General features: G+C 36.6%; 1 protein-coding gene across 1 annotated transcript in view; it reads right to left on the bottom strand.

Moving 5' to 3' along the window:
- The window catches only part of LOC141443003 (prostasin-like), a 431,412-nt gene continuing 410,786 nt past the window's right edge, over nt 1–20,626 (bottom strand). Inside the window, exons 3-6 of the mRNA XM_074108217.1 lie at nt 10,984–11,199; nt 7,557–7,675; nt 5,542–5,718; nt 1–2,229 (exon numbers count right to left, since the gene is read on the bottom strand). Coding sequence (XP_073964318.1) covers nt 2,053–2,229; nt 5,542–5,718; nt 7,557–7,675; nt 10,984–11,199 — 689 coding nt within the window. The 3' untranslated portion in view covers nt 1–2,052. The remainder of the gene's footprint in view (nt 2,230–5,541; nt 5,719–7,556; nt 7,676–10,983; nt 11,200–20,626) is intronic.

The following is a 20,626-nucleotide window of genomic DNA, read 5'->3' as shown; positions in this document are numbered from 1 at the left end:
TTTACGTCTATGGGAGGTACTCTAAAAAAAATATTTTTGAAATTTTTATTGTACCATTTTGTTGGCATAGTTTACATATATATTCGTGCAAAATTACTGCTTTCTAGCATTGATAATCCCTGAGCAAAGCCGCGGACGGACAGACAGACACACACATGGCGAAACTATATGGGTTCCGTCTTTGCCATTTTAGCTACGGAACCCTATAAAGGGGGCATTTAACAAACGTTTTTTTGCCGATTTTGCTCGATTTAATAACGGCAACAGGTAGTTGCTTGAAATATTCACAGAATATTTATTTGCATATTCATTCAACTATTATTACTCTTCTAGGATTCGAACTCGGGGCCTCGTGCACTGTAGTCCACGCGTACGTCACTACGCCCCAATGGTTGTCTGGAAGAGATCGCTTTTGATAAGACCGCCTTGTCTACCCTGAATCTAAGTGTTTATATTTGTGGTGTGCAAATTGTGCAATAAAGAAGTATTTGTACGCCATCTTGATCTACGCAGGGAGTGTCAAAATAAACCATCGCTTTCGAAAGCAATAAGTTTGTGTAAAATGTTTTTTTTTTGTGATGTAGCAACAAAATTAGCGATTGTAGGATGCTTTTCTTTACTTGTGCTGTAAGACCTTCCTTCTTGTCAAATTTTATGATTCTAGGTCTGCAGGAAGTACCCTATAGGTTTTAATTCCACTGCCAAATGTATGAAAAATAAAACTCAAATCGCTCAAAGTTAAGCCCAGAATCGTGTTCTACGATGCGTATTTTACAGCATACAATACTGGTCAAATTCAAAAGTTTACCAGAACAACCCAAAGATGGCTCCCGTGCCACTACTGCACGCAAGAAATTACCTATCTCGTTCCTGCAATACTGACTCATCTTCAGTGTGCCGCTCGTTCTTGCGCATAAAACCGCCTGCGTTAATGCAACAGTGACACTTTTGAGTTGTGCCAATATTGCAGAAATTGGCGAGAAGTTTAAGTATTTTTTGGAAAATTGCATAGTTTCCGCGGGGAAGCGACAAACCAATTCAACGCAGACAGAGTCGCGGGCAACAGGCTCGTATTATAAATGTCTGCCTAAGTCTACACTATGCCTTACATTTTCCAGATACCTAACTATCTACATGAAATTCCGCATAGTCACTCTCCCAAGATTTGAATTGTGAAAAACAACAATGGGTAATCACCAGTGGCGTAGCTATCGTAGGGCCAGGTGGTGCAGTGCACCAGGTCCCGGAGCTCGGGGGGGGCCTTTAACCTAAGCTTTGAAAAAAGATGAGCATAAAAAAAATATTGTGAGCAGGCTCCAGCGATTTTTTTATGTATCGAAATGTTTTTGAGGGCCAATATAGGTTCATGCTACGTGGAAAGAGGGGGTGATGGCCCGATTCTTTCTCTATGCACTGGGGCCCTTGTCCACCTAGCTACGACACTGATATTCACGTTTTTTTAGCGTTGAGAATTCTAAATAGATATTCCGTAACATATTTTTAAATAGTGAGTGATTTGTAAGTTCTTTATACCAAAAATGTTGATGTAGGAAACTGTTGTGACGAACTGGACATAGGTATATTTCATCCTCAATGAGTTTGTGTTCCATTTATTTTATAATCTAAGCCTGTTTTAAATAGTTTATTTACAATGTATAAACTGTAGAGGGTCCATAATTATAACAAGACGTATTATAATAAATTTAAGTTTCTGTGACAAATTGGAACTAGATTCACCACGATATCACCTGATAATGTGGATATTTTCTGTATTTGTTTATTTTTAAGCCATTTTTAAAGCAATATACTTTAACTTTAAAAATAAATCAAATAAGCAATCCAATTTTGAAATTGGAGTCAATCAATTTTTACTTTTCTGTGCCGTCACGAGTGCCTACACTTTTTTTGGAAAACACGCGTTTTAGTCGGCAGATATCTCATTTTGCGTCGCCGTGTGAACGAAAGAGGAGTTTTAGGTGGAACCGAATGTAACAAAAATTACGCGACTCATAACTCAAAAATGTATGCTCATCTGGCTTCACCCCCACAGTCTTAAAATATAAACTTGCCGTTCTTAGTGCCAGCGCAGAATTTGTCGCTGGTCAGGTACGGCTTGAATTCAGGAGGCAACTCGTCCATGCACTTGGTCGCATTTACGTAAGGCAGGTCAGTAGTCAGCAGCAGCGAGGAAGCAGGGCCGTCTGCTGCCGTCAGTCCCCAGCCCGAAACCTGTGATTAAGTGTTATGCCACATTTACATTCAGCCGAAATGAGCACGTTAAGCGATAACCTTTAACGTTAATTCTTAAAATTAAATAGTTGTCTTAAAGCTATAAAATATTTACCTATTTAAGTGCTTAAAATCTAGAATTATAAAACGTATTAATAAAGAAACTATTTAAAAAATCTTGCTATTAAACTTTCTAAATTTAAATTTAAATAATAATACGCCTTATATCTAAACCTTACTTGATAAAAAACAGCCAAGAGCGTATTGGACACTCCCAGGATAGGGTTTCGTAGCCATTACGAAAAAATCAAGTCATGTTTTTCTAAGGATTTCGTATTATGTCTTCCAAGTTTAAGTACGTTTTATACCTTAGGCTGCTATTCACTCTTAAACTACTGTAATAATTCTCAGGCAATCTTAGCTGCTATAATTTTTCTTGTAAATTTGATATATTAACTACCATTCTGAATTTTTTCAAATTTTTCCACCCAACAGTTAAGATTTTAGAGGGTGGGAGACGCTCGATTTTAATGGAAATTTGCACTTTAAAGTTAAATATTTCGCAAACATATCACTGAATAGAAAAATCGTCTTAGCAACCCTCCAACTTATCCAACGATATCCTACACTGTAGGGTTAGTCGAGAAAATAAAAACACCCCCACTTTGTCTATGGGAGGCATCTACCCTAAATATATATTTATATTTTTTGCTACTGTCGGCGTGACTGATATGTATATGCATGCCAAATTACAGCTTTCTAGAACCTACTAACGGTCTCTGAGCTAAGCCGCGGACGGACAGACAGACTGACATACAGACAGACAGACAGACTAAACTATAAGCGGTCTTAGTTGACTACGGAACCCTAAAAAACAGAATGATTTATAAATGAAGTGAAACAATTTACAGTCTGTTCAATATAGGAATGGACAGAAGGAAAATAGGCTCTTTCTAGTGAACGCTTTAGGAAGTTATTTAATAAATTGTTTTTTTTAGTGTACGGTCTAAACTTTATTTTAATTAAAATATCAAATACGACAATATTAGTTTCAATTGTTTCATTACCTAACTTTTGCCCGCGACTCTGTTCACGTAGAATTCGTTTATTGCTATCCCGCGGATAGGGATAAACGAATTCTTAGCAGATGAAGTCGTGGCCAACAGCTAGGTAGTGCATAATTATTTTTTACTTTTTAGTTGTCTTGAAGCCGTGGTGGCCTAGTGGTTTGACCTATCGCCTCTCAAGCAGAGGGTCGTGGGTTCAAACCCCGGCTCGCACCTCTGAGTTTTTCGAAATTCATGTGCGGAATTACATTTGAAATTTACCACGAGCTTTGCGGTGCAGGAAAACATCGTGAGGAAACCTGCACAAACCTGCAAAGCAATTCAATGGTGCGTGTGAAGTTTCCAATCCGCACTGGGCCCGCGCAGGAACTATGGTCCAAGCCCTCTTGTTCTGAGAGGAGGTCTCTGCCCTGCAGTGGGACGTATATAGGCTGGAATGATGATGATGATGATGAGTTGTCTTATTTGGCGGCGTTTTTTGGTCGGTTTTTTTTTTCAGGCGTTTTTTTGTGTGTCGGGGGTTTTTAAAGTTTTTAATATCCTAAAGCGGTGACTCCGACGCGCGTAATTAACGTGACTTGTCGTTATTGATTGACGTGACGTACCTACTGCAGCATAACTTATACGTCCAAGAGCTCTTAAGGTGCCCGTGAACCCTAAGTAAGCTGACATAAGTTAAAAACGTGAAATTTAGCGGTAAATATAATTTATTGAAATTAAAAGCGGCAAGCCAAATAAAACAAGAGCGAGATCATTTTTAAGATCACACGTTGCGAGACAGAGCGGTTAGTCGTTTTACGTAAACATTGATAATTTGCAAGGTTATATAAAGTTAATTATTCAGCCGCAAGCCAAATAAAATCGAATGAAAAATGTAGAAAGGGCTCATGGAAAGCCTTTTTTTTGTATTTTGAAAATAAACATTTCCCAACACCTACACAAAAGACACACAATATTAAGAGCTAAAGAAATTCCTGATATGTTGGCCTTAGTTTGTTGTACGCTAGCACTAATGCCTACATGCATGCATCATCGGGAAACGAACCTACAACCTGTGGGAGCAAAAATCTACAATAGCGATTCTCCTTCGCATACGGTACTAGCATGCCATTTAAAGGGGAAAGATTAGGTTATTCTAGTATAATTTGACCGGTTTCACTACGTAACGGAGTCCTCTTCTGAACTTCCACACCGACGGAGCCCACGAAGCAGTAGACGTCACACGCACATGCTCTCGTGATTAAACGTGCGGAAAAAAGACAAGACGACACCCATCACGAGTAGGTAGTCGATCAGGATGAGAGTAGGGGTAAGGGTAAGACCGATGAAAAATCAGCAGTATTGGAGATATCGAAAATACAAACTGAGACATGGACGCACAGATAAACCAGAAAAAGAGACCAGCGCTGGGAATCGAACCTAGGTCCAGGTCAGGTCGATATGGTTTCACGGGATACCCGTAAAAGTAACAAATTTGGAGTTGAAATAAAAAATACAAAAAGACTCCAAAAAACAATCATAGTATTGGAGATATCGATAAAGCGCCCCGTCGCACGGGCGTGCAGCAGAAAAGCAGCGGGCAAACGCTTAAAAAAAATGCAGCACAAGCCGGCCACACACAATTGGTAAAATCACTGGTACTGACACTGGTATCACTACACCAAAGAAAAAACTGGATGCAGAATATTTTAAAAAATAAAAATTCCAACTGACAAGAGCTACGCGCTCAACGTGATCCAAGAATTGAGGCCAAAACAAAAACATCAGTTGAACCAACAAATCATTGAATTAAAATTTCAAATTTCAGATCAGAAACCAAATGTATGCAAAAGAGTTAACAGCCAGCACACAACCGGCCAGTAAAAATTCTTGGAAAATGAACGAAAAGTTTGCAACACGAAACACTCATGCAGCGATGTAATGCTGCTCATTTTACAAGCTTTTATGTAACTTGCAATGTATGTTGTATGTTTAATGTATGTAGGTACGGGTCAAATTATGCAAGATAAATTTGACTCACTTTTAGTGATCGGATTGGCGTACTGAGGTGATTTGGTGACAATACAAGAATCTGGTAGTGACATCCTGATAGTCCAGCCAGGATTAACTCTACAGGAGGAAACTCCTCAAAAAATTACGGCACACGTGAAACTTTGCATGATTAAACACTCATCCCACTTCACTACAATCCATCAGTTGACTTATAGCATTTTGTTGCCTGGGAACTAAACTCAGACATTCTTACCTTCCCGGAATTCGTGCTTTGCAGCTGATTCCGGTCGAACTCGTCGCTGAAGTCGATGCAGACGGGCCGGATGTACGTGTGGTAGACCACCGGAGTCGACATGAAGACCAGCGCGATGTCCTCCTGGTGGTGTCCTGCGTCACCCAGATAGCGAAACGGGATCTTAATTTCACTGACCTGGAATAAAATTAATTCAAAGTTACTGAGACTCGGCGAACGTGGAATATATGGATGAAACCGGACGGGCATAATTTTTTGAGTTGTATGGGTGAAGCCAGACGAGCGTAATTTTTTTGTCACGTGATTTTCTCCTGCATTCGGTTTTATACAAAAGTCCAGTTGTGCCACACGGCGACTCAAAATAAGACCTAATTTTATTATAAGACCGTAGCCTTACAAATAAAACTTATGTATTATTTCTAACAAACTATGGATTCTGGTCTGCAATAAATCATTTTTATTTATTATTTATTTATTAGTTGTACACGTTGCATGAAACCAAAATTGCTCGATCGAAAATACGCGACTCACAACGCTAAAATTACGCTCAGCCAAAGTCACGTATTTTTGGTCGCGTAATTTCTACTGCATTCTGTTTCATACAAAAGTCCAGTTTGTGGCACTCAAAACAAATTTTACATTTATTTATTATGTACAGTCAACTACAAAGAGATGTATCTATGTTAATCATACAAAATGATGTAACTTTTCGCATGCCATAATTAATTACCCTTGGTCGCTGACATTTCTAGTAGCAAAAAAGCTTACATTATCATCGAATCGTTCAAAATACAACAATTATGTATTCCGCAATGCTTCTCCGAATGTACACACAGCCCACGGCAGCCGCTTTTCAAGAATGTTTGGCATACTTAACTTTCTGGTGACTTTTTAAAGATGTATTCGCGACTGTACGTATCATTTTTGAGTAAGGGTTTTAAATGTGACTTTTATACTTATTTGTTTCTTAATCGGATTATATTTAAAAAAAAATGTTTGTTTTTTTTAATTTGTTTTGTTTCGTAAACAGGTTTTATTCTTATGTTACATTTAAATTAATGTTCTCGCCGCTGAGGTGAAAAATTGTATGTGTCACACAAGACCAAAGTTTTTTTGCATCTCGTGTGTTTGAATCCGTTGCTGCTCTCAGGATTGTCCTTCGCTTACTCGGGATTCAAAATCAACACTCGCTACAAAAAACAACTTTGCTCTCTTGTTGCACAAATAACTATTTAAGCCAAATAAATAAAGAATCGTTGTAGATGGTGTTATAAGTATGTCTGTCTGTCAATGCCAGTTTCTCAGAAACGCGTCGATGCATTCAGTGAAAATTAAGTCTGCAACCTCCTAAAGCTGTCAAAAATGAATTTTAAAAGTAACTTACAAAATGTGTTTTCAATTAAGTTCTCACGGTCAAAAGATAAAACTATCTTAATTTTCTTGTCATATAAAAACCGTGGGTGATATAATGTTTATATGATGACCATTTAACAATTAAAGTTTGATTTTGACACGAAGCTCTCGTTGTCCAAGTTAGCCCTTACTTCTCATTCATAACATTAATTGGCATAATATGAATTCATTTACCTAACAGATTAAGCATACCATAATTGTTCATAACATTGAAATGGCATTATAATAAAATAACAAAAAAGATAATGAAACTGTATAATTAACATAATTATGCATAATATTTAAATATAACTTTAATTGTCATAGAATGAATTGGCATAATTTTATCAAGTAAGGAAATTAAATGGGTCAGGGTAATATTGGCTCGGTTAGGTAAGATCTATTTAAAAAATTACAAATAACCAACATTATTATACTTTTTAATACTTATGCAAATTATCATTATTGAATTTATGCCAAGTAATCGTTATGCATCATAGTTTAAATTATGCATATTGCTATTAATAATTATGCGAAATAACATTATGCCAATTTGAATTAAGAGTATTACGTTATTCGAATTAATATATAACCATTGGCTATGGCTTCAGAAGAACACTCACGTCAGATTTGTGGGCTTCACTGTCCATGGCTTCGTCCCAGGGTCGGTAGACCGTCCCCAGCGCCACCGCATACGTGCTGGCTGCTGCCTGGTGCTCAGTCTTCCAGAAGCAATGTGCCGCTGTAGATGATGCATGTTAATAGGTTAAGTAGAAGTTCCAGTCAACCTTTGAACGATTAACAGAATATCAGATACAAAGAGTAGACACTACAAGTGCAATGGAAACATTAAAATAAAGAACCGATATTTTAAATTTACTCCAACAGTGCATTATAAATACACACACACATATATATATATATATTATATTATATTTTGTGTATACACACATATATATTATATATTTGTACACACAAATACTTACATAATAATAAAAACAATAAACTTATACAACAACAACCGTACCGAACAATAAACGTATAGTTATTAAACCTTTAAATATGATTTTATTAGGATTTCTATTACATAAACATAAGTAGATTAGTTGCAAATTCATTCAATTTGGCATGGTGTTCCCTTCTTTCACAGACAGAAATTTCACAGAATTTCGTTTCGCAGAAAATGTTTCCTATAATATTTAGTCCTTGTATTTTTAATTCAAATATTATTGTTTCAATCACTATTTACTTTAATGAAACAAATTTAATAGAAAAATAATTCAATGAATTTATACTGAAATTATTTTATTTAACAATTGTATCAAACCATATAATTATTTTTTAAAGAATATTGTCTTTCGGTTTATTTATTCACGATATTTTGTTTCAACGAAAATGTAAAAATCCATAATTTAATAAAAATAATACATTTTTATAGAGTAATTTTATGTATGTTTGTATGTAAACTCTTTATTGTACAAAAGAAAAGAAACAAAACACAATTGACAAACTATGAACTATTATATGTAGGATACTTTTGTTTAGATTAAAGCTGTCACCCCACCAGAAAGCGAATCGCTACCAGAAAAGTAAGTTAGGTTAGGTTAGAACTGTGACCCCACCAGAAAGCAAATCGCTACCAGAAAAGTAGGTTAGGTTCATTTCATTTCATTTCATTTCATTTATTGCATATCACATTACAAACATAGATGGAATTATAAATAGGCAGGTATACATGTTAGGTTAGAACTGTGACCCCACCAGAAAGCGAATCGATACCAGAAAAGTAGGTTAGGTTAGGTTAGAACTGTGACATCACCACTAAGCGAATCACTACCAGAAAAGAAGGTAAGGTTAGGTAAGAACTGTGACCACAACAAAAAGTGAATCGCTACCGTTATAGGAGGGTATAATATTTTGTCGCAGATATGTATTAAAACGTTTAGAACCAACCACCACATGAAATGTTTTTCTTTGTAATAAGTTTTTTATCAACTAAAATTTAATAATAATTTAATTAATTAATAATATAAGAATAAAGAATATTTGTTTTGTTATTCTATAAAATGAATAACTAAATTTTTTTTATTTGTAACAAAATATAAATGATTATTCTATGAATTAATAATATGAGAATAAATATATTCTATTACAATGTTGTCTGCGAAACAACGTACAACCGATTTGGCATATTTATTCCAACTTTAAGAGGCAGGCAGTATACGGAACGCTTTTATTGAAAAAAAAAAACAAGAGCAGCGGCTTTCGTGCAACGAGGTAGCATACTTTATTTAGAGCGGGAATTTTTTACATTTAGGAAATGTTTAGTTTTCGTGTAATTTGCTAACGAATTATTTTTAATACTTACTATAAATTAATAAAATTATATCAACACATTTCATTTTGATCCTATCTCTCGCTTTTTTCGTGTTGAAGTGAAAGTGACCGATAAAGTGAAGTTCAAATATTTGTAATTCAGTGAGTAGACCCAGCACTGTCTAGCTTTAAAAAATTTAATTAAAAAGTTACTTTGTCTCATGGTGGGAGCAAAATGCAATTTGCTCACTGATTGTTACATAGCAACACCTTCCTGTTTTGAGCTGCTGCAGGGCTACTACGAAACACGAAACTCACATTTCGTGTCCTATCGTCCCTCTCGCTCTCGTATTAAATAGTATAAGTGTCAGATCGCACGACACGAACTTCGAATTTCGAGTTTCGTAGTAGCCCTGCTCGCCGTGAAATATATTTTTCTTCCAACTGTGCTTTAATTTCATCATAACCGCAATAATGCACAATAAATACCCAGCACAAAACCGGGGCGGGGAGCTAGTCCTTCCTTCCTTACTATTATAAAGGGGAAAGTGAGTTTGTTTGTTTGTTACGCTTTCACGCCGTAACTACTGCACCGATTCCTATGAATTTGCATACGTCCAGAATAATAATAGGATATTTTTTATCCTGAAAAAAAATTCCATTCCCAAGGGATGACCAAAAGTTTTGTTTTTGTATTCTAACCGCTGAGCTGACTCTCTACATAGACTATGAATGCACATTTACACGAACTTTTTTTAATAATGTGTTTAAAAGCATGCTTGCTTGCTTGCATGCACCATTTCTTGCATAATCATATGCTTGCTTACACGATTGCTTCCACGCTAGCTTGCTTGCATGCTTGCTTGCATGCTTTAATGCAGGCTTAAATGCATGGTTACTACTAGCACTATTTCTTGCAAAGTTACATGCTTGCTTGCATGCTTGAATTCAGAATTGAATGCATGCTTGCTTGCATGCTCGAATGCATGCACTATTCCTTGCATAATTACATGCTTGCTTACATACTCACTTGCATGTTTGCTTGCATACCTGCTTGCATGCCTGCTTGCATGCCTGCTTGCATGCCTGCTTGCATGATTGCATGCTTACATGCTTGCTTGCATGCTTGCTTACATGCTGGCTTGCATGCTTACTTGCATGCTTGCTTGCATGCTTGCTTGCATGCTTGCTTGCATGCTTGCTTGCATGCTTGCTTGCATGCTTGCTTGCATGCTTACTTGCATGCTTGCTTACATGCTCACTTGCATGCTTGCTGGCTTGCTTGCTTGATTGCTTGCTTCTTTGAAATGTTTATGGTTAACGCCAGCGAAGCCGCGGGTAAAAGCTAGTACAAGATAAAGGGAACCCGTTTGTAAAGCCGAGTTTAGACTTAAAATAAAATCATGCAAGTTGCAATACATTGCGATCACGTAACACAAACTATTTCGTAGTGATCAACCGAGCGCCGCAATGTAATGCAACTTGCACGATTTTTCTTGCAAGTCTAAACTGGGCTTAATGATTGTCAATGCTGACCACAATACCGGTGTGCGGGTTCAGTTTATGTGGATGATGGATGATACAAATAAGTGGAAGTTAAAGGCTCAGTGATACTTGCCAGATATGACGAGCTTGGTGGAGATCAGAGAGCCGCCGCAGATCTGCTTGAAGGGGGTGAATGTCTTGTCGTAGTTTTTTTTTTGCATTTCAGTTGCAGTGCTATCTCTGATATACCTGGTTGGCAGACGGCGACGTGGTCCCAGCTGCCGTCGACGCAGCGCATGTTCAGCAGAACGCTGCTGGAGTAGTAGAAGGGGCGGTTGCACTCCGGCACGACCTCCGTACCGTGAGGCTCTAGCTCGTGGCACGCCCGGGTCCCGCTTACTATGCCATCTCCAGTTACTTTGCAATAGTAATTGACGCTTGGGTCCGGCATCAGTCGGCAGAAACCTAGAAGGAAGGTTAAGCTGAGAGCGCCCCCTTGTTCCCCGTACATAACCAACTTCCATTACAAATTACATTAGAGGACAAATAATTCCTACTCCAAAACCGGTTGTGTAAAAGGATTTTTTTTCCTTGTACATGACCAACGTAATGGGCCGGTAATGTACGAGGAAAAATAATTCATAGTACAATACCCGGTTTTGGAGTTGAATTCTTTAACGCCTTGTACAGAACAATACTTTTTACTGAAGCTTATTTTCACAATCGCGATTTTTCCCAAGTTTAATCGACCCAGAAACGTAGGTAGGTTTAGGTCATGTTCAGTTTGCATCGGCCCGAAAGGCCAAAACTACACTAAAGCAGGAGCTCCGCGTGAGCGGAGCTCCGTCGACATTGTTTCTGTGTCGATTAATATTGGGAAAAAACGCGATTGTGAAAATAAGCTTAAGTAATATGCTTATTTACTGAAGCTTGTTCTGTACAAGGCATTAAAGAATCCTACTCCAAAACCGGGTATTGTACTATGAATTATTTTTCCTCGTACATTACCTGCCATGAGGAAAAAAAAATCCTACTCCTAATTATTTGTCCTCTCCCAGTGCCGTCGAGTAGAAATAAATGTGTTGTTTAATTGGGATGCACCAAAAAATAACCTATAGTTTTTATCTTATTTTTGGAGAGAATAGGATATTTTAAGATACCATTTTCATTGATTTTGAATTTGGATAAGTATTTATTTTTTTATATTTTTTTTAACGAAATACGCTGGATGACGTCACAGTAAGACAGCCACATTCCATTGTCTGGAAAAATTCAGGTCGTACATAACATAATCTGTGGCATAACAAAATGTCAATAATTCAAGCACGGTTTAGGGTCCTCAATGAACCATGACAAATAGTTTTAATTTATTTCTCTTCTTTTAGCTTCGATTATTCCTTTGTTTATTTAATGGTGTGATAGTAAATAGATATCTTTTTAAAAATCTGATATTTAAATTATTTTGTATTTACTTGTAACATAGTAATTTAATAAATTTAAGATGTATTTTACATTGGAAATACTCGTGTATACATTTCGGACTTTACGATAAATGACAACTGTTTAAGGCCAGTTGCGCATCATGTGATTAAAGTTCTATCTTTGTCACTCTTTGCTATTATAAGCAGGACAGGAACATTTCAAACTGTCAATTTGCTTAAGAGTGCAGACCTTTTTTATAACTGCCTTTGTGACGAGATACTCCAGGGGTCAAATGAGGGTCATTACTTAAATTTTGTTTATTTAAATCAGTTTATCACATTTTTGGAATCTGATTTCTGAAAACGCTTCACGAAGCCTATTTCTCCAAATGGTTTTAATTTTAATTTAAGTTTATTTCTAGTATACAGCCAGCATCAAAAGTCTGTTCACTTTCTTACTTTGTCGTTTTACAGTCATGTTACTAAACGCCATGCAGGATTGTCAATGTGTTTAGGCGACAGAGTAAAAAAGTGATCCGCTACTTTTGATGCTGTGCTGACATTACCTATTTTTCTAAATTCCGAAAAACATAACAAAACTCACCGTGAGAAGATACAAGCAGTAATATTTGCTCATTTTTCCAAATCTCGTCCGCTCGTCTCGGCGTCTTCAGGCAATTGATACCTTTATCTCTGTTCTCGTAAAAACATTTAGTGATAGGCTTGACCCGTAGCTTCACACATGCAAACATAATCTTAGTATCGAAATTTACTGCGTTATCACGGAATGTTCGGCATATGCTCTAATATTAGGTATAAATACGAAAGTTTCCGATTCTATATAATTCTTTTAACTACGTCAAATCAAAGCAGCTTTTCGGATTTTGTTGAAATTTGGTACACAGGGTCTGACCATTTAAAATCAAGGCTCAATTCTAGTCGCATAACTGAGCTACTCTTGTCCTGCAACTTTTTTAAAACATGCCCAGTGTTAATTATTAGGGTTCCGTACCCAAAATGGCAAATAGTTTCGCCATGTCTGTCTGTCTGTAAGTCCGTCCGCGGCTTTGTTCAGGGACTATCAATGCTCGAAAGCGTAAATAAAAAGCGTAATTTTGCATGGATATATATGTAAATTATGCCGACAAAATTATACAGTAAAAAGTTTTTTTAGGGTACCTCCCATAGACGTAAAGTGGGGGTGATTTTTTTTTTCATCCAACCCTGTAGCCCCCCCCCTCTAAAACCTAAACCAGAGGGAGAAAAATTTAAAACAAAACAGGATGGTAGTATAAGTATATCAAACTTACAAGGAAAACTATAACGGTTAAGTTTTCTTGAGAATTATTAGCAGTTTAAGAGTAAATAGCAGCCTGGTGTAAAATATACCTGGAAGATTGAGTAAAATTCGAAATTTATCCTTAGAAAGATAGGTATTACTTTATTTTTTCACAATGGCTACGGAACCCTGTTTTGGGCATGTCCAAAACGCTCTTGGCCGGTTTTATTTTTATTTTCACACAGATTAATTGTAGTTTTCAATTTATGATGATACCAACCAGTTTCCAGTACCCAGAAAGGCTGACTAGAGGATCCTGGCTGGTCACTGGTGCCTTTACCCTATGTACCTACGATATTTTTTCGATATTCTAATTGACAAACTAATTATTTAGGTATTTCTAGAAAACCAGCCTATTAGTATTATCGCAGCAGTGGCACTAAAAGGTTATCTCACGTTTTTTATACTTTGATTAAGCATAGTTTGTTTTTTGTAGTTATTATCGAAAAAACCCAGGAGATAATAATGGCGAACAAAATTGTAAACATTTTCTCAGCTTATTAGTCTTCTAAACCAAAATAAAGATAAAAAATTATAAAGGCAACGAGAGTAAAGCCGTGGTACTCTAGTGGTTTGATCTCTGACCTCTGATGCAGATGGTCGTGGGTTCTAGTCCAGGCGAGCATCTCTGAGTTTTCCACAATAAAGTAATGTGCGAAATTGCTATTGAATATCCAAGTAGTTAGAGAACCTGACTAAAACTTGAGGCCTCGGGGTCAATTCCCGGTCGAGGCAGAGAGTTGTATAAAAATTACGAATGTTTGTTCTTGAGGATTGGGTGTTAATAAGTAGCTATGTTTCTATCATTTATATATTATGTTTATCCCACAGGTTTGTCCGTTATGTACGCATAACGCAAGTTTTGCCTAATTTGGGACTACGTAAGTCAATTGGTGTCAAGTGTCCCGTGATATTTATTTATTTATTCTCAATACAGGATGTCTTATTTTCAAAACAAACGTCACTTTGAGAAATTATACTGAAGTGATTTTTCCAACCCTTGTAATAGCATAATGTCACATACAAATACAATGACCAACAGTTTTGAGGAAACTTGTAAGTTCATTATTAAACAAGACAGACGCCATATTCCGTGGAGAGTGGATTCGATTCATCATCATCATCGTCATCATCAAATCAGCCGCTAATCTAAAAGGTATCCCATAAACTCCAAAAACTAACGGTATATCTGAGCGGTCTGTTAGAACAGTCAATGTCGGCCAGTCACATCTCCCAATCTCGCAGAATATACTCAGCAGCAGATAATTTGACCCACTCTGCATACAAAATTACCTATTACCTACTGCATACATTTGTGGGCCAGATTTTCTTTCGCTCAGTATATTTATCCTAATAGTGTTGCATACAGGACCACCGTCCATCATCATCATATCAGCCGTAGGACGTCCGCTGTTGGACATAGGCCTCCCCCGTAGACTTCCAGTTACTTCGGTTGGAAGCAACCTGCATCCACCGTGAACCCGCGGCTTTAACTATGTCATTCGTTCATCTCATTGGTGGACGTCCTACGCTGCACTTGCCGATCCGCGGTCTCCATTCGAGAACCTTCCGGCCCCAAAGACCATCTAGATTCGATTAACTAACTTCAATTCTTTTCACAGTTATTGCGTCAAGGAATACGGAAGTTTTGGGGCGGTTGATAAGTTAAGGGAGGGTACAATTAATTATACATTTGTAGGAAAAAAAACAGGACCTACATTTATGCAAAAATGTTTAAAATATTTATTTATTTGCCAAGAAAAAGTTACAGCATTACAGTAAAAGCAATGCGCTGTAAAATTAAAATTATACTTATATAAAAAAAGACATTAAAAACAAAAAAAAGTTATGTAGGGATTTTTATCCTTGCTTCCCTAAAGCGACGGAAGACCACGCCCTCTGGCCAGAAATCGGAGTGCAGGAACATCTGCTGGTGCTTAGCCAGCAATATAAATATAGGTAAAAACCATTATATATAGGTAAAAAGCCATTTTCGCATGAAGTAAGTAGGTAGTGTATAGAATGGATATGGAATGACGTCATTTTCCTAATTAGCAACGTCAGCTTGGTGCATAACGATGCCTATAAAAATATGTAACATATTAAATCATAACTTTATATAACGATCATCTGTTCTACTATTAAAACATTTAACATAGTACCTAATAATTATACTTTAAGTTTAATTCATATTTTTGATAATGAACATTTGATATGTTAGTGTTACCTAATGCACAGTTAGAATAAAAATATTATTCTAGTGTTACTACCTATTCACATAAAATGAATTTCTGCCGGGAAACTCTCATATAAAACTCTCTCTCTTATATAAAACGAACTGCTGTTTGAAAAACTGATTAAACTAATCAAATAAAAAGCAAGTTGCACAAAAAAATACTTATATTTTAGCATTAATATTCAGGCGTTAAAATTAAAACAAATATTATGCAATAACAATATACAGGGTGGCCCATTTATATCGGTCAGTATGGGAAAGTCTGAAACTATACGACATACGAAAATTTCTTCTTAGGAACCATGACATCGATTTTAATAACAAGAAAAACTGCATTAATGCATTTAAAAAAAAACCTGTACTCAGCTCGGGAATCGAACCAGGTTATTTTGAAAAAAAAAACACACTATTTCTATTTAGATATCGATTGTGTACGTCTTAAGAAGTAAATGTGTCCATGAAACATTATGTCTAAAATGAATAAAATGAATTGTTTTCACATACTTTACTTTATTCTAGTAGGTGTTCGAGTTGTCCACCGTTTTTTTCAATACACTGTTCAACAAGGTTAGGTAACGATCTTATTATTGCATCTTGACATGGTGAATTTGCGTTAAAATTGACTCAATGGCTGCTTTAAGGTCTTCAACGGTATCATAGCTTGTTACATAGGGGTACAAACAACCATAGAGAGAATTTTACATGCCAGAATTTGTTGAATATTGTAACGGTGGACACTTCGAACACCTACTAGAATAAAGTAGTTTCAGACTTTCCCATACTGACCGATATAAATGGGCCACCCTGTATATCACTTGTTATATAATTTGGTTTATAAAATGATTTGCCACATTTTGATCAAAAACAGATAGGTGCTGCTCACGATGGTATTTTGAGCTAACGTCAGCTCTACTCTTAATATAATAATAATAAACCATTTATTCCAGGCATCACGGCCCATACAATAAATACCTTAAAGACTAACATACATATTACAATATTTAAAACTAATTAATTATTAATAATTAAAATAGCTTAACTAATAGATGTGTTGTTATGGTATCTACCTATCTATCTGTTTAGATTTGTTGTGTATGTGTTAGCTTTATGTATTCTTGATACAGCTCTAATCTACTGTAAATTGCACCACCTGCTAAAATGTATTGCTTATTTCTGTCCATTGTAAAGGTTGCCTGGAAGAGATCGCTCTGAAGCGATAAGGCCCCCTATTGCTTACCTTAGATAATCTCTATGTATATACTTGTGTTCTCTGTACTGTTTACTGTATTGGTGTGCAATAAGTTATTGTATTGTATTGTATTGTAATAGAATAAGAATAGGCTAGATTCCTGGGTAAAAATAATCATATTTCATTTAGGGCCTGTTTCACCACTTGTCGACTAACTTTAAGTGACGGATATCAGTGATGCCGTCTCTGTTTGTTTTGTCCGAATAACCAAAGACGGCATCACTTTTATCTGCAAAAGCGCGCAAAAGGCTTTACATGATTAATAAATTTCATGGACAATGCGTTTATATGATATACACAGCCTGATGCTGCAGCCAGGGTCGTCTGCTGATGACGGAACTCCTCAAAGGCTGATAGCATAGATACGAAATTTTACATGTACGTTCAACGAGCTGTCACAATTACTTTGCCCACCCGCGACCTTTATGATAGCTACTTTCGTACCCATGCAATGTGTGTTCATGCAGCTCCTCCGCTTCCATACTGTAAGAACACACACAAATCCATCTATCACCACCACCACTTTATACTGACGCGTTTCCAACTCAACCAGAGCTCATCTTCAGAGCAACACAACCGTTCAGCATGCTACGGTGTGAAATTTGGCATAGATGAACCTAAAGTAATGCAGAGGTGCACTAGGGCAAAGATTAGAGAAATAGAAAGAATAGGAAAATATCTCAACTTTGTTTGTTTCTTTGTTTGTTGGGGGTCATCTCTGAAACTATTGAGGTGATTTAAATAATTATTTTATCAATAGAAAGATACACTATCCCAGATTAACATTAGACTACTTACTTTAAAAAAAATTACAAACTTTCCGCACAATAAAAATAAGTTTCAATTTTGAGGCAGATTTTCAAAATTGTTTCAATAATAGAAAGCTACAATGTGTCTCTAATCGACAATTAAGAATATAAAAATAGATCTTAACAGAAATTCATGTCCCGCGGGAACTTTACAATTTCTCGGGATATAATCCTATATCGTGTATGAAGTCGCGGGCAAAAGAAACGCGTAGTATGTACTTTAGCGTTTTCTAAAATTCCAACCCTGAATCAGCGAAGCAGGGTTTCAAAGTTGGTAAGAATCATAATTAATTACGTATGTAGGTCGATTTTGTATTACAAAATTTGCACCATCTGTCTAAAAAAAAACTGTCTGTATTTGTATTTCCATATAATCCTCCGAAAAATTAATCAAAACACGAAAAAAGGATCGCAGAAAGTAAATGTATGTTACTCCAAATTTAACGCGAGCGAAGCCGCGGGCAAAAGCTAGTTAGGATATATTTTGTTAAGTTCACGTTTGTTCAAGTTTTGTCAAGTCACTCAAAAATATCTATTAAATGAGTTGTGAGTGAACTATATAAAAAAAATCATGTCAAAATAGCTCAAGGGCAGATGTTGTCCCTTATACAGCTACGGCCGCGGCAGCTACGGCTAGATTACAACCGTCAGGAACGCGGAGAAATTAGAGTTTTAAAAATTAAATATAAACAATAATTTGATAAGCGCCCACGATTTACATTGACTTGAACGTTCTCGTGTCAGTGCGAGAGGAGTGTTCGAGTGAAGATGCCCCGCATATTACGGACCGCCGTTGTGTGCTGTGTGTTATTGCGTTTAGCGTCGGCCTACGAGTATATTGACGGCGAAAGAAGAGGTAAGTAGCAGTACTTGGTCTTAAGAGCGTTTATACCTAGCTGGCAACGTTGCATTTTTGTTAGTTTTTCTCGATTATTCCATATAAAATTTAATATTCTTTAAAAACCGTTATTAACATTTGACCGTTTTTAAAGAAAAACTTTCATAAATGCAACGTTGCCAGCTCAGCAGGTCTTAAAAAGATAAATATTACAAGCTTTTATTTATTTTCGTAAACAAATCTTGCAAGTTAAATTCGACCAACTTTCAGTAATTTATTGAATCAGGCGTTACTTTGCGGAGGTCCATAGCTAAGCTTATGCAAAATATGTGTGTGGCGGAGGAACTGCATGAACAGGCATATTTTGCATAAGCGTAGCTATCGTAAGGTCGCGGGTGAGCAAGGAAATTCTTTTAGTTCAACTTTCAGTAGTTGGATTGACCTGAAATTTGGTATACTTATGTAACTTGCGTGACAATACAATAATCTGATAGTGACTCCTGGTAGTCCGGCCAGGAACGTCTCCACAGGACGAAACTATTCAACGGTTAATGGCATCGAAATGAAATTTGGTATGCAAATGTAGTTTGGGTGACAATACAAGTACAGTCAGCAAAAAAATCTTGTATTAAAAATGTTTTTTTTTAACAAAACCTTATTTTTTACATACGAGTATATTATTGTTATGCCGTTACGGGGTTCCGCTGAACTGATTTATAGAACTGTACAGCTATATAAGAATAAAAATAAATTTATTGCCACAGTTAATCAATTTACATGTTATGAATAAATTAAAACAATCTAATAAATGTAGCACTGCGACAGATTTTAATAGTGCATTTTTTCATAGTGCGTAATTTATTTTGATCGGGAAAAGTCAGAACAGATAATCTAATTAGCAAACATTGTTTTACGCGGTGAACGCAGCGGTAACCGCAGCGCGTCAAACATAAATAATTAATCTTCATAGTACATACATAATATAAAACCGGCCAAGAGCGTGTCGGACACGCCCAAGATAGGGTTCCGTAGCCATTACGAAAAAAACAAGTAATATTATGTGCGCTATAACACAATTGAAACACTACAGTCTTAAAATCTATTACCAAAAAAAGAGCGTATCTTCACGGCACTTACGTCCTATTGTTGAGAAGCGCAGTTTTTCGGCAATAACTCAAGAAAGGTATACTTATCCGATCATGTTGAAACCAATTTCCGTTGAAAGTATTTATTAAGCGTTACCTTTCCATATTTTTTTGCATATTTTTTGGACAAACTGTTTACAAGATAGAGGGGGACACAATTTTTGCTACTTTGGGAGCGATTATTTCCGGACATCTTCACTTTATCAAAAAAGTTTTTGAGAAACCTTACAATCTTTTCAAAAGAGCTGTCGAACTATGTGCCACACGTTGATGCGAGTTATAATTATTTTTTTTAGTGCCCCCCCCCCCAATAAATATTTATTTTTGTAATTTAACTACAAAACTAAATAGCGGCTTTGACAAGACATTCTGTACTCTAAATTTCATTGATATACATCTTGTAGTTTTCGAGTAAAATGCCTGTGACATACGGACGGACCGACAGACAGAGAAACAGACAGGCGGACTTGACGAAACTATAAGGGTTCCGTTTTTGCCATTTTGGCTCCGGAACCCTAAAAACTAACCTTGTTTATTACGTAAAACTCGTCTATTCAACGCAAGCGGTTCGCGCTTGCGCACGACATTACTAATACTAGTGCTCATTTTTTTTGGCTGCCATTTCTCTTTATGCGTGTGCACGGTCACCTGCCTGAAGTACATTACTACTGATATTAAATGATATTGTACCGGATAACTCGCGTCTTAAATCGAGTTTAGCTCGACTGTTTCAGGCTAATGCGTACTATAGCACAAAACACTGAAGCTGGCGTCCACTGCATCGGAATCGGAGCATGCGGAGCGGACGGATTTCTTGCTTTATGTAGAATTCTATGCTACTGCGTGCACTGGATC

This window comes from Choristoneura fumiferana, chromosome 26, assembly GCF_025370935.1.
Source record: "Choristoneura fumiferana chromosome 26, NRCan_CFum_1, whole genome shotgun sequence".
NCBI classification, from domain to species: domain Eukaryota; kingdom Metazoa; phylum Arthropoda; class Insecta; order Lepidoptera; family Tortricidae; genus Choristoneura; species Choristoneura fumiferana.
The sequence above is the reverse complement of the archived record's forward strand: the minus strand, read 5'-3'. Positions and strand labels throughout refer to the sequence as shown.